The 12,534-nt window shown below is 55.4% G+C and overlaps 1 protein-coding gene across 7 annotated transcripts in view; it reads right to left on the reverse strand.

Moving 5' to 3' along the window:
- The window catches only part of DIP2A (disco interacting protein 2 homolog A), a 93,555-nt gene extending 81,021 nt beyond the window's left edge, over window positions 1–12,534 (reverse strand). For 3 of the 7 annotated variants that reach the window (XM_032865176.1, XM_032865174.1, XM_032865175.1), the window contains exon 1: window positions 12,242–12,527. In XM_032865176.1, coding sequence (XP_032721067.1) covers window positions 12,242–12,332 — 91 coding nt within the window. In that variant the 5' untranslated portion in view covers window positions 12,333–12,527. Of the gene's footprint in view, window positions 1–12,241 lie in introns of all 7 variants that reach the window. The other 4 variants (XM_032865177.1, XM_032865173.1, XR_004383612.1 and 1 more) reach the window with 3 other exon arrangements.

Raw genomic sequence — 12,534 nt, forward strand, 5'->3', positions numbered from 1 at the left:
GTTAGTTAGACCGTATATTACCACCACCATTACCGTAATTCTAAAAACATAATTTGGGATGAAAAGCAAGTTTCAGAAGGACTCCTACTGGCGACTGACGAAAGTCTTAAAGCATGACAACAGCGCAACGCGGTGTTTAAGGCTATATGGAAACACAGCACAATGCTCCAGCGCCAGCTCCGGAGGGAGGCTGGGGGACGCGGACAGAATCAGTGTGGCTCATATTCTCTCTGTGACGGTTCTTGGCAAAGATCTGATGCTGATACTACAAAATCTTCATGTCTTGAAAAATCAGGTGGTAGGTGCACGGGTGCGCACCGTGAGTCTCAACCTACTGCACGCGGAGTAGCTGCTGACCACACCCAGCAGTGTCGCGGTGCCAACCCAAGCGCAGCCTCCTGACCCAGTCCTCGTCAGCTCATCTAGATTTCCCTGTAAGCCAAGTGAGACCCCCACACCCATTCAGGCCACACGAGGAGACTGACAGCAGTGCCACAGCTGGGCACACAGCTCCTGGCCGGGTGCCTGGGTGGCTCAGTTGGTTGGGCGGCCGACCCCTGATTTCCACCCGGGGCCTGCTCCGGAAGTCGTGGGACTGAGCCCTCCGTGGGGCTCTGTGCCTGGCACGGTCTGCTTGTCCCTCTCCCTCTGCTCCTCCCTCCACACTCTCTCTCAAATGGATAAAGAGGAGCTTTACACAAGGTACAGCTCTTGGCTGGCAAGCTGTACCACACAAATGTGCACGCAGATAAGAAACCGGCCCTGCAAGCACTGCCCCCGCCAGACCACAGGCCACCCCTCCTCGGGAGCGGCCCTGGCTTCACTGCGCCACCCACGCGGGCCGCGCAAGCCGCTGCTGCTCTCGCAGGATCTCTCAAGACCCTCTGTACTGCAGAGCTCCGCCACCGCTCTAATGACCCTGTCTACCCCCGCGGCCGCTGTGTCCTCCCAAGTAACTCAGCACACCACGTTCATTTACTTATTGCCAGAGTTTTAAAATTAATCTCGGTTACCTCGCAGGGAATGAGCCTTAACCGTTCTTTTCTTCCCACCTGAAAAATGTCTCAACTCTTCTCAGCAGTGTAGCCTTCTACAAGTCCCAGGGTCAGCACGGACAGACAAGTCTGCGGCCCACACGCACGCATGAAATACCGAGGGTCCTTCTCCACCCAACCACGGGGCACCATAGTCTCCTGTTTCCGGTCGGCCGAAGTTCCCCAGCGATCGTCTGGGGATTTCTGAAGGAGAGCTGCCGCATCCTCGGTGGACATTCCTGGGTACCCTGTGATTTTGGTGCTACTGCGAAAGGGCAGGGCTTCTCCCAACGGACTCTCGAATCCCTTCTTCCGGGTGTGAAGGCGTGTTCCCAGTCCCACAGGACGGTCCTGCGCCCAGCACTGGTGCGGCGCTCCCACTGGCTCTGACACTTACTGACTCTTGGGGACTTGTCTGTGGAAGCAAACCTGCAGTTTACAAAGACTTTTGTCTTTTCCTTACCAACTGTAATATTAATAGAGGTGTAGATGGACAGATCTTTATTATATTCCTAATTTTATGGGAGTATTTCAAAATGTTAAGTTTTAAAGATTTTTATTTTATTTTATTTATTTGACACAGCAAGGACGCACAAGCAGGGGGAGCAGCAGAGGGGGGAGAAGCAAGCTCCCTACGTGGCAGGGGGCCTGACCCCAGACTCCATCCCAGGACCTAGAGATCATGACCTGAGCCAAAGACAAATGCTTAACCAACTGAGCCCCCCAGCCCCTCCAGGGACCCCTAAGATTTTAAGTTTTAGATGTACATTTTAATTAATTAAAAATCAATTAAATGGGCTATTCAGTTTCCCACTCCCACACGTGCGACTGGCAGCTGCCGTGGTACACTAGTGGCCATGGCAGCCCCAGCACAACCCATTTCCACCGGCACAGAAGCTTCTACTGTGCCGCTCTAGAGAGGACAGGTGCCTGTCTCAGCCCTGCTCACCTCACTCATCCGTAACACCCATCTGGCTGCAGGAGGCACCTGAGTTTCTCTCCACACTCCTCCACAGAGGGCCCAGTCCCAATTCCCACTAGGATGCGTAAACCCTCCTGTAAACCAGCCCCCGCCTCTCCCAAGAAGCCCTGTCTGCCCGTGTGGCCTGGGGAGCTCTGTCTGGAAACCCGCGGCCCACTCAGCCTTGGCTCATCTCCCTTCGTCTAGCATGTTCTCCCCGCCCTCCTAGGACACCCTCCTCACACGTGCTCTCACACAAAGCGGGAAGAAACTCTATTCCCTCTAGCAGCCGGGCCCACCTGAACCAACAGAGGCTCCCCTTGGGGGGCCTGCACACACCTTATGAAACGGCCACTGTCTACGGGTCTTTCAGCCCTCGCTAGGCCACGGCCCTCAGTCTGCTGAATGTTGCTGAGCGACAGGGTGACACACAGAGTCTTCGTCTGCTCGAGCCGCCCTAACAGAGGACACAGACTGGGTGGCTTCAACAATAGAAACGTACTTTACCCCCACAGCAGCTTTGGGTCCCCCTGAGGCTCTCCTTGGCTTGCACACAGCCACCTTCTTGTTTGTCCTCACACGGCCTGCTCTGTGTGCACGCGCTCCTGCCACCTCTTTGTCTAGGGAGGACGCAGGTCCTATTGGATCAGAGCCCACCCATGACTTCATTTAACCTTCACCCCCACCTTGAAGGACGTGTCTCTAAATACAGTCCCAACTACGAATTTGTTAAGTTAAATTCCACATTAAGTCTTAACATATGAACTTGTCTTCAACATATGAATTTGGAGGATACAACTGAGCCCGTGATGCCAAGATTACCTAATAATGAGGCCAGATTATCTCATTTCTATACCCTTTATCTCTAAATTATCCTGATTTTAGTGTTTCCTGAAAAGGGCTCTTCCACGGCCCCCAGCTTCACAGACAAGCCAACAGAGCCCGCAGTTAGGCAGGAACTCTCCACGACATGACACGCTCTTCAACTGCTTACTCACCTGCTTCAACAGCAAGAACATGTCCTTTCACATTTCAGATACTCAATTTAAAGGTCTTTTATCAAAGATCCTAGAGAAAAAGTTCTGAAATCTGAAAGGAAACAAAAGATCTTTCTCTGCTATTTCCAATAAGATACTCTCGAGTCATGAACAGTCAGTGTAAACTGATGGGACAGGACTGCCACTCGTCCCTTGGAGCTGAGCAACACAAGCCAAAGTCTGGAAGGAAACCCTGCATGATTACTGTCCCAGGGACCACCTGAGGTGCTGTCCCAAGGATCTAGGAAATCTGAAAAACAGAAGCCATTCATCTCCTGTGTGGAAGAGGACGAGGGCGTCTGAGGGCATCAGTCCAAGTGATTCTTGATCAATAAATGACAGAGGCAACGGTTTTCAGGTGTTGGGTCTTTCACTGATTACAGGCTCTTCTTTGCCGTGCAGTGTGTAATTTCCTACTCTCTGTAATGCATAAGCGCAATATGAGAAATGTTAGATGATCTTGTCTATGAAGATTGATCCGTGAAGACTGCGGTCGGACTCAGAAGCAAGCTTCCTGCCAACAAAATGCTACAGCAAAGATTAGTTCTGAGGGGCGCCTGGGTGGCTCAGTCGTTAAGCATCTGCCTCCGGCTCAGGTCATGATCCCAGGGTTCTGGGATCAAGCCCCGCATGGGGCTCCCTGCTCCACGGGGCGCCTGCTTCTCCCTCTCCTGCTTCCCCGCTTGTGTTCCCTCGCTCACTGTCTCTCTTTCTCTCTGTCAAATTAATAAATAATAAAATCTTTAAAAATTTAGTTGTGAAAGATCTACGAGCAGAGCAGGATAAAATAACACAACCCACCTTCATCCCACCCTCTCGTCAGCTATGTCACAGTACAGCGACCACTTCGTATGAATTCATTTTTATTTATTTATTTATTTATATATATTTTATTTATTTGTCAGAGAGAGAGAGGAGAGAGCCCAAGCGGGGGAGCAGCAGGCAAAGGAAGAAGCAGGCTCCCTGCTGAGCCAGGAGCCCCATGTGGGGCTCGATGCCATGCGGGGCTCGATCTCGGGACTCCAGGCTCATGACCTGAGCTGAAGGCAGACACTCAGTTGACTAAGCCACCCAGACGCCCTTAAATTCACTTTTATTTTAAATAAATGTTGCATTATCACATCAGGTAAAAGAACACATGAAAAAATGAAATAAAAATGTGTTTTCAAAAACTACAACTCTTCTGTACTTTTCAACTAAAAGAGGACAGTCAGCCTGGACCCTGACGGAGAGAGACGGGCGTGTGGCAGCACCACAAGGAGGACCGTTCACTGGGGGTTTGTGGTGTAAAGAGTGGGTGCTGGTCACGGGGCGCAGGGGTGAGCCACTCCCCTCCCCCGCTCTTGCTTCCATGGGGACATGTGGCCAGGCACAGACTCTTCATTCTAGCAGAGCAGGGCCCCCCGTCAAGCCTCTTTGCAGACTTCTAAGTCCGAGGCGTACCTCTACCCCACGTGGTCAGATGAAAGGTCTACAGAGAGAGGGGACCGAACGGCCCACAGAGGCCCACAGTGCACGACTCGGACCCCCACACAACCCACGCCTCAGCTGAAGGCCTGCCCTGGGGGCGCCCCCCCAAGACTGCCAGCAAGTGCCCCGGGAGAAACCGAGGCACAGCCAGTCGGCCCCGAGAGGGTCCCCCTGCAGACCCAGCCAGCAGCTCGCGGGACGGCCACGCCCTGTCCTCAAGGTCCTCAGGGCTGTGGAGTGCAGGACACAGAGGCAGGACACTGTTCTCTGGAGGTGCCCCTTGCAGCAGGTCCTCGTGAAGAGAAGGAGGCAGTGCCCGGGGCCCCACACGGGCGGCCGGCTATGAGCGCCGCTAGCGATCTCCGACCCAGCTAGCCTGCAACCAGTGGCCAGGAATCAGGTTAGGCACAGACGCCTATCAGACTGACTGGGAAGGGGTTTTAAGCATCAGGACAGCAAATTCGTGATACTCACGGCATCTGTTATCGGGACGAGCGTTTAGTAACCACATCCTGTCCACAGTCGTGGATGTAGTCCGCAGTCACCCCAAAACAGCAGCACAATCAGGCCAACTAGCAAGTGTCCCCATCATCGCAGGGGCCGTGTTAGGCCATTTTTTCCTTGAACAGCCGAGCAAGTGCGTCTCCCCTCCGACCCAGTCACCCTCCTCTTCCCCATCTCGTCACTGTGCACGCGTGCGGCAGCTCCAACCACAGCCCAGGAGTCACATCCCCACTCCTTGCTGTGCCCCCTACCATCAGCCAATCCCTCTGCCCCTCCTTCAGGTCGAGCGACGTCTCGCCCAACACTACTGCTCCTCACCCAGCAGTGCCTGCCCCGAGTGATCTGAGCCCCGTTCCCGCTTGCCTCTCCGCAAGCCGCTCCTGGCACGCAGCCAGGGAGTCTTCAAGGACACACGCCGATGGAGCACAAGGTCCCGTGGTCCCTCACGACCCCTCAAGTAGAAACCGGTAGAGCCACCAGACCCGGCCCAGGCCGCCGTTCTGGCCTCCTCTACCACCCGCCCACCTTCTCATCACCTGAGTCACCACACTCAGCCAACCCACCCGGCCGGGACGCTCCGTCCCGTCACACGGGAGTCACCTGCCCAGGGTGTCCTGAGCACTGGTCTAAAACCGCCTCCCCAAGTTCCAGCTATTGTCTCTCTTTTCAGCAGAGCCTGGATGGACAGAAGTCCCTGGACGTGGATGACACGCCAGCGGCTCTGGTGGCAGGGACACAGAAGAGAGCAAGGTGGGTTTGGCCCCAGCTCTCAGGAAGTGTCACTATGGACACCTAAACCACAGCCGGCCACAGGCAAGCGGGTCCTGAGAGAGGGAATAATTCAACTCGATACGCATGGACCAACAACTATGTGGCAAGTACGGTCTCCAAGTGCCCACTCTTAGGGGAGACACTTAAGCCACGACACCAAGTATGTCAGCCTTTCCACCTGGGTCTAAGCCAGAGAGCCCCACGGTTCAGGAGCCCTGAGAAGCAATGCTAAGACAGGACACACACGCAAGCGACTTTGGGGAGACCTGCCTGTGAGGGGGACGGGGAGCGAGCCGTGGAGCGCGGTGGAGCGCGGGTAGAGCGCGGCACGACCCAGGTGACCCTCGCAGCGGCAGAGGGAGGGAGGCAGGCTGGGTGGAAACAGTCTAAGACGCGACACGGCTCTCAGAAGCTTCAGGCCGCATGGGTCCTCGCGCCAAAGGCCCCAGCAGGAGCCACAGGCTCCCGGGTTCCCGCCTGCGTTTGTATTCCTGCAACAGAAGGGTGGCCTCAGCGTGCAGGTGGCGTGGACCCACAGCCCAGAGCTGAGGCCACGAGTGCGCCATGGCCGCCTCAGGGCCCACCAGACCCTTCCGGATGGCACCTGAGACGAGCCACACAGCAGCGGGACTCGCCGGCAGCTTCTTCCTGGTAGTCTGAGCACCTGCACCAGATCCACGGCAGTGGCACCCTGAGACGCAGGTCTGCCCCGCTGAGGAACAGAGGCATTGAATCTGGAAGACTGTCACCGAGAAAGCGAAGGGCGCAGCCAGGCACAGTGATTCCTGATTTGCAACTGCAAACAGGGTGCCTGGACGGCTCGGGCCGTGGGGGGTGCGACTCTGGATCTCGGCGCCATGAGTCCGAGCCCCACAGTGGCCATGAAGATTACTTAAAATAAAAAATAATAAAAGGTTTAAAAAACTGAAAATAAACACCATGTGTAGTTTTTACTTTTATTAATTAAACATTTATTAAAATGCCTAATATATGCCAGGTGCTGAGGACGACATGAAGACGAGCAGATCAAACTCCTGTTCCCTACGAAGTAGCAGAGCACGCGAAGAAACGCAACCACGCGGTAAACCGTGCAGGGGAGACACCGTGAGCACGACGGGGACACAGGGCAGACGTGCCTCACTGGAGAAGGGGGTGTTTCCCAGAGGAAGGCGGAACCTCAGAGAGAAAGTGAAGTTTAAACAAAGGCAGGAATTCCACAGTACAGAATAGTTGGCAATGAAGGGTATGTGGAAAGTTTTACGGTATTAAAACTGAAATCACAGTATTGACACTCTTTTAAAAATGTATCAATCAAAATTCTGTAAAGAAAAAAATTTTGTAAGGAGACTGTGCTAGGATGAGTCACTACAAAAAAACTCTCAAGGGAATATTCCCGAATCATGTAAAGTGGGACATATAAGCATTTAGTATGTAACTTTCAGAAGCATCTGATTGTCTTCACAAATCTAAACAGAAATCCTATTATGCCAACAACAGCTAAAAATCTGTTCCAAGAAGTATAAGGAAATATTCAGTGACATGTGGGCACTTCTGTAAAAGTTCTGTTATTAGAGTTGCAAGGACGAGAACTTCCCAAAGGTTTTGGACGCAGGACCCCTTCACACTCTCAAAAATCAGAAGAGCTTTTGCTTGTGTGTGTTATATCGATCAACGTTTACCGTATTAGGAATTAAAATGGTGAAATTTTTAAATGTTTAATTCACTCAAATTTGTTTATAATAAACCATGTCAACATAAATATATTTTAATTTAAAAAAAATAATAGATTTCCAAAGCCAAAAACATTCAGTGAGGACAGGTGTTGTCTTACTCTCACCAGTCTCTTAAATCGGGCTTCGTAGATCCGTCGGCTGGAGTCCCTCATCTGCTTCCGCATTCTGCCTATTCCAACACGTGGCTTCGTCTCAAGCCGACAGGGCGAACCCGGCCGTCCAGCCGCTGGAAGAGGGCGGAGGGTTTGGGCGGCCTTTCCAGACCCCGGCCCGCCGCCCTCCGCTCCACGCCTCCCAAGCAAGGCAAGCGGCGCCTTCTCACAGGCTGGGAGCAATGCAGAGCCTAAAACCGTACCAGTGAACTGTCGTCCTGTTGGGTCACAACCCGGTGGTCTGTATTTTGAAAGATCTTGTCACCTGCGCACAAATTTGCAGCATGATACATTGATCTTCCTAATGTTGACACATTTCATTACGTGATATCAAAAACTGACAGTAATACTGCCGCTGAGCTCATCAAAAAAGTTTAAGTAATGAGAGGCTGTCATGCTCTGTGCCGATAAGTTTTATAAAATCTTAATTTTTGTTCAAAAGCATAAACATTATCATTGGCCATAAATTCTGACACCTGTTCTCGTCCACCAGATACCCAAGTCCTGTACCTGCACTTTGTCCAACACCCATTTTTCGAGTAAACACGGCATCCTGCCATGACAGCGGCCCGTTCACTTTGCAAGTCAAGGCGCACGAGGCCTGTCCCTCCCAGCAGGCCCTGCAGCTCTGTGTGGCGCTTCCCATCTCCTCACGTGGACTACTAGAAAGACGGGTATTCAAGGGTCGAGACATAGGAAAGTTAACTTTTACTGTTTCATCGAGGAAGGACACTTTAAAGTGGAAGTGGCCCCTATCTCTGCTGCTGACCTTGGGGGCTGCACCGCCAGGGTCCTGGCCTTGATGAAGCCGCCAGCATTGCTTTCTACCACCAGTGCAAACACAGAGAACAGAGATGACGTCTCAGCATCACTGCGAACACAGTCTTCTTCCTTCGCAGGCGCCCAGAAAAGGTCTCAGGGACCCCAGAGGAAGCACACTGGCAGATTACTTCTCGAAGGAAACCAGAAAATGGACCCTAGAAAGCACCTGGTGGGGGCATCACACACACTCACGCTCGCTCACACTCACTCACTCTAGCCCACATTTGCTCTGAACTATTTCACTTCTCTGCCTCTGCACCCGCATTGCTTGTTAAAAAAACAGTGTGCAAAGCTGATCAATGGAGAAACATAGCTAACCCTGACCTCTGACAGCTCAAACATTAGCTAGTACCCAGTGGGCACTCAACAATCACGGAATGCACAAATACATACAAATAACAAATACAAAAAAACAAGAAGTGGCAAGAATCCCACAGGTGAGAACAAGTGTGATGAGACTTGCAAGAAAGCAGCCACGTCAGAGATGATCAGGAAAAGCTCTAAATAAGAAGGGATTTGGGCTGGGCTTTGATGGATGAGAAGAACTGTAGACATGAGAACTTTAACATACCACAAAATATTTAGGAAGCACAGCAAATGTTTATTGATGTAAAAGCAATGGCAGGTTACCATTTTGAAAACTAAGAATTCCACCACAAGTTACAGACATTAAAGACGATTAACAAGGAAAAAAGTTTTGTGAAGCCCCTTCCTCTGCACCCACAGAGCCTTTCCCCTTTCTGCTCGCCCGCATCCAGGCTGAGGCCCTGCACTAACAAAATGCAGTAAAACGAGAAACAGACTCAGGGTAAAGCTTGTCAACAGTCCTACTGCCCACAAGAGGAACAAAGGCACAGGAGTGGGACAACGGTAGTCGACTGCGCACCCATTTCCTTTCTAAGCCACTGCAGGCTCCTCGGACAGAGCACGAACCTGGCACCAACATTGGGGTTTTAAAGCAGCTCAGCGCCCCAGCCCCGAGGGGGTGCGTCGTACCAACACGAGCCGTGAGCCATCCGGAAGGTACCTGGACGCTGCAATAGGTAAACCACCAGTGTCTGGGAATTAATTCTTTCCTAAAGTCTAATAACCTCATTTTCACCCACGGACACTCTCATATGCTTTGAGGAGCCATACGTGTGAGTTCTACGCATGTTCGTGGTGGGGGCCGCGGCTGTCTAAGAAGAGCGGGAAATCCCACCTTTATCCTCTTCTTCCTAAGAAGGATGAAACAGCCGGGAAAGTTAGGGGGCAAGACCAGAGCTGTGCCTTATCTCCCTCTCGGGAACTCCTAACATAAAGCCAACGAACCTGCCCTCGAGGAAAAAAATCAGTGTATTCTAAGACCAGAAGCCCTGCCAAGGGCTGACCCCAGTTATAGCGGTCAATGATGACAATCCAGTGAGAGCACAGTGAGCTGTGGGCAAAGGCAGGGCCACACTCCCAACCAGTCACTACCGGCGTGCAGGCCAAGGGAAGCCGTGCAGGGTCTTCCAGATTACCCAGGCCCCTGTCACCACCCGTCTCCAGCGGACAGCACTTGGTCTGTTTCTGTCCCCGTCCCCTCAGCCGCCTCGCATGCCGACCCGACGTTCCATGCACGTCCTCCTTCGGACAGACGTGAGCACCGGGAAGTCACCCTAACTGACACCCGTTTATTCTGAATTAGAAGTTTATCTCCCGCACACACGATGGGGGGGAGGGGAGGCACCGGACAAAGACCCCCGCTAACGACTTATACTGATCGAAACACAGAAACGATGACAAGACGCCCTTGGGCCGCTTCAGGACCGTGCTCCCTTCGTGAAACCCTCCTTTAACCGCCCCTCCTCGGACCGCCGGCCAAACCCAAGTTCAGAGCTGCCGTGACGATGCGTGAAGACGCCGGGGGCCAGCCCAAGACGCGGTCACGGTCACAGAGCATCCGAGTCCCACCGGGAGGCCGGCCCGGCATCCACACGGGCCCGCGCAAACGGACAAAGCCGGCGTCAGAGGGGTGGGAACCGCCGGGGAACAGGGCCAAGCGCGGCTGTGCCTGAATAATCACTGAGCTATTTGGGCCAAAAGAAAGGTGTCAGGCGAGTCTAGAAGCTGGGACGCAGGCCAGGCTCCGGCCTCCTGGCACAGTGCACTGTCCTTTCCCTCTGAGGCTCTGCTCTCGCCCTTCCCGGCCGAGCTGGCTCCCCCCTGGCTCCCCGCCCACAGCCTTTCAGACGGACAGCACAGCCTCTGCACAGCCTCTCGCCCAGTACCTGTTCCCACCGACCAGTCACCAAGTTCTTAAAGGAGCCGCTCTCCTCTGGCAGCTCCTGGAAAGCCCGCGAGCGTGCAAGCCCCAAACGGCGAGGGCACCGGCGGGGTCAGCAGCGATCTGCAAGAACGTGGAGACGTCGAAGTCGGACGGGCACGGCGGCCCCGTGGCCAGGAACAAACGTGCGCTCCTCGGGCCAGAACCGGTCCTCACTGGAGCTCGTCCCACTTCTCCAGAGCCCGGAAACGCCCAGCGCTCAGCTCAGACGGGCTGCAGGCGGATGCCGTACCCTCCGGACGGGGACGCAGACGGGGACCACCGCGCCCTCCACTCCGAGCTTCGTGGGGGTTCGATGACGGAGCCCGAGGGGCGCGCCCTTGGACGGCTCTTTCAGAAATGCCCTGCCCCCACCTGCGCCCACCTATCAACCCGAAACCTGAAGGACAGCGGGGCTGTGAGGACACGGACCCTAAAAACTGAAGACGCACTGAAGGCTCAAACACGGAGTTAAACACTGACACGTGTTTCCTCAAAGGCCACCGGCGGCCCTGAAAACCGGGCAAGACCTCACTCTCCGCAACGCATCCAAACACAGCACAGGACACAAGTCTCGGGGTCGGTCAGGAGGCCGCAGCCACCCACCTCTGACGTGCACGGACTCCAGCCCATCTTCAACAGACAACCATTCGCTGAACTTTTCCTGAATTTTCTAGACGTTCCAGAAATGGGGCAACAAGCCCGTGCTGAGGGCCCAGGGCTTTGCACGTGATCTGTTAGCCTGAACGAGGCAGACATGCAGGTGCTGGCACAACCTGGCAATACGGGGGACACGGACACCCAGGCTGGAGGCAGCTCCCAGGGCCTGGGTACAGCCCCCTCAAGAAGCCCAGACCTGCAGCCCAAAGCTCGGACAAACGCTCCCACAAGAACGGTCATTCCCGACCGACTCACGTGCTCGCGGCCAAACCACCCCGTCAAACCGCAGGGCTCAGTGACCCGCCTGGAACCCAAAGGCTGGCGTGGAAGGGGGGGTGGTGGGGTGTCCAGGTCCCAGGGTGAGGGCCAGAGTGGGGATCCACGCCGGGGTCTGAAGTCCCAGGGTCCTGGCCAGGCGGGATCTGGGGTCCCTGGGCCAGGGCCGAGGGTGAGGGGTGCAGGATGTGTGTGTCTGGGCTGGGGCCCGGGGTGAGAGCCGGGGTCCGGGTGAGGGCCGGGATTCAGGGTTCTGGCGGGGGGTCCCCGGTCAGGGGTCCTGGGGTCTGCAGTGAGGGCTGGGCGGGGGCCTGGGGTCAGGGCCAAGCAAGGGTCCGGGTGGGGTCTGGGGTCAAAGCCGGGCTGGGGTCCAGGATCCCCGGATCCGGGGTGAGGGCTGGGCTGGGATCCGGGGTGAGGGCCCGGCTGGGGTACGGGCTGGGTTCTGAGGTCCCGGGGTCAGGGCCGGGCTGGGGTCCGGGGCGAGGGCCGGGGTCCCGGGGGCAGGGCCGGGCTGGGTTCCGGGCCGCTCACCTTCCGACAGCTCCAGCTCCAGCTCGGCCAGGCTCTCCCGCACCTCGGCGGGCAGCGGCACCGCCTCCAGCGGACACCCGCGGTCGGCCATGGCCCGCTCCGGCCGCGCCCCGCGGACGACCAGGCCGGAACACGCCCGGGAGGGGCTGGGGCCGCGGCCCCGGCGGACCAGTGCCGGGCGGCGGCGCGGGCGGAGGCTACCTCGCTCCCCTCAGCCCGGCGACCTGCATCTGCTGCGCGGGGAGCTGAGGCGGCGGGGTAGGGGCGCGGCCCGAGCGGCTCCGCACCGGCGC

This window comes from Lontra canadensis, unplaced genomic scaffold, assembly GCF_010015895.1.
Source record: "Lontra canadensis isolate GAN:19392208 unplaced genomic scaffold, GSC_riverotter_1.0 scaffold29, whole genome shotgun sequence".
Classification (NCBI taxonomy): Eukaryota; Metazoa; Chordata; class Mammalia; order Carnivora; family Mustelidae; genus Lontra; species Lontra canadensis.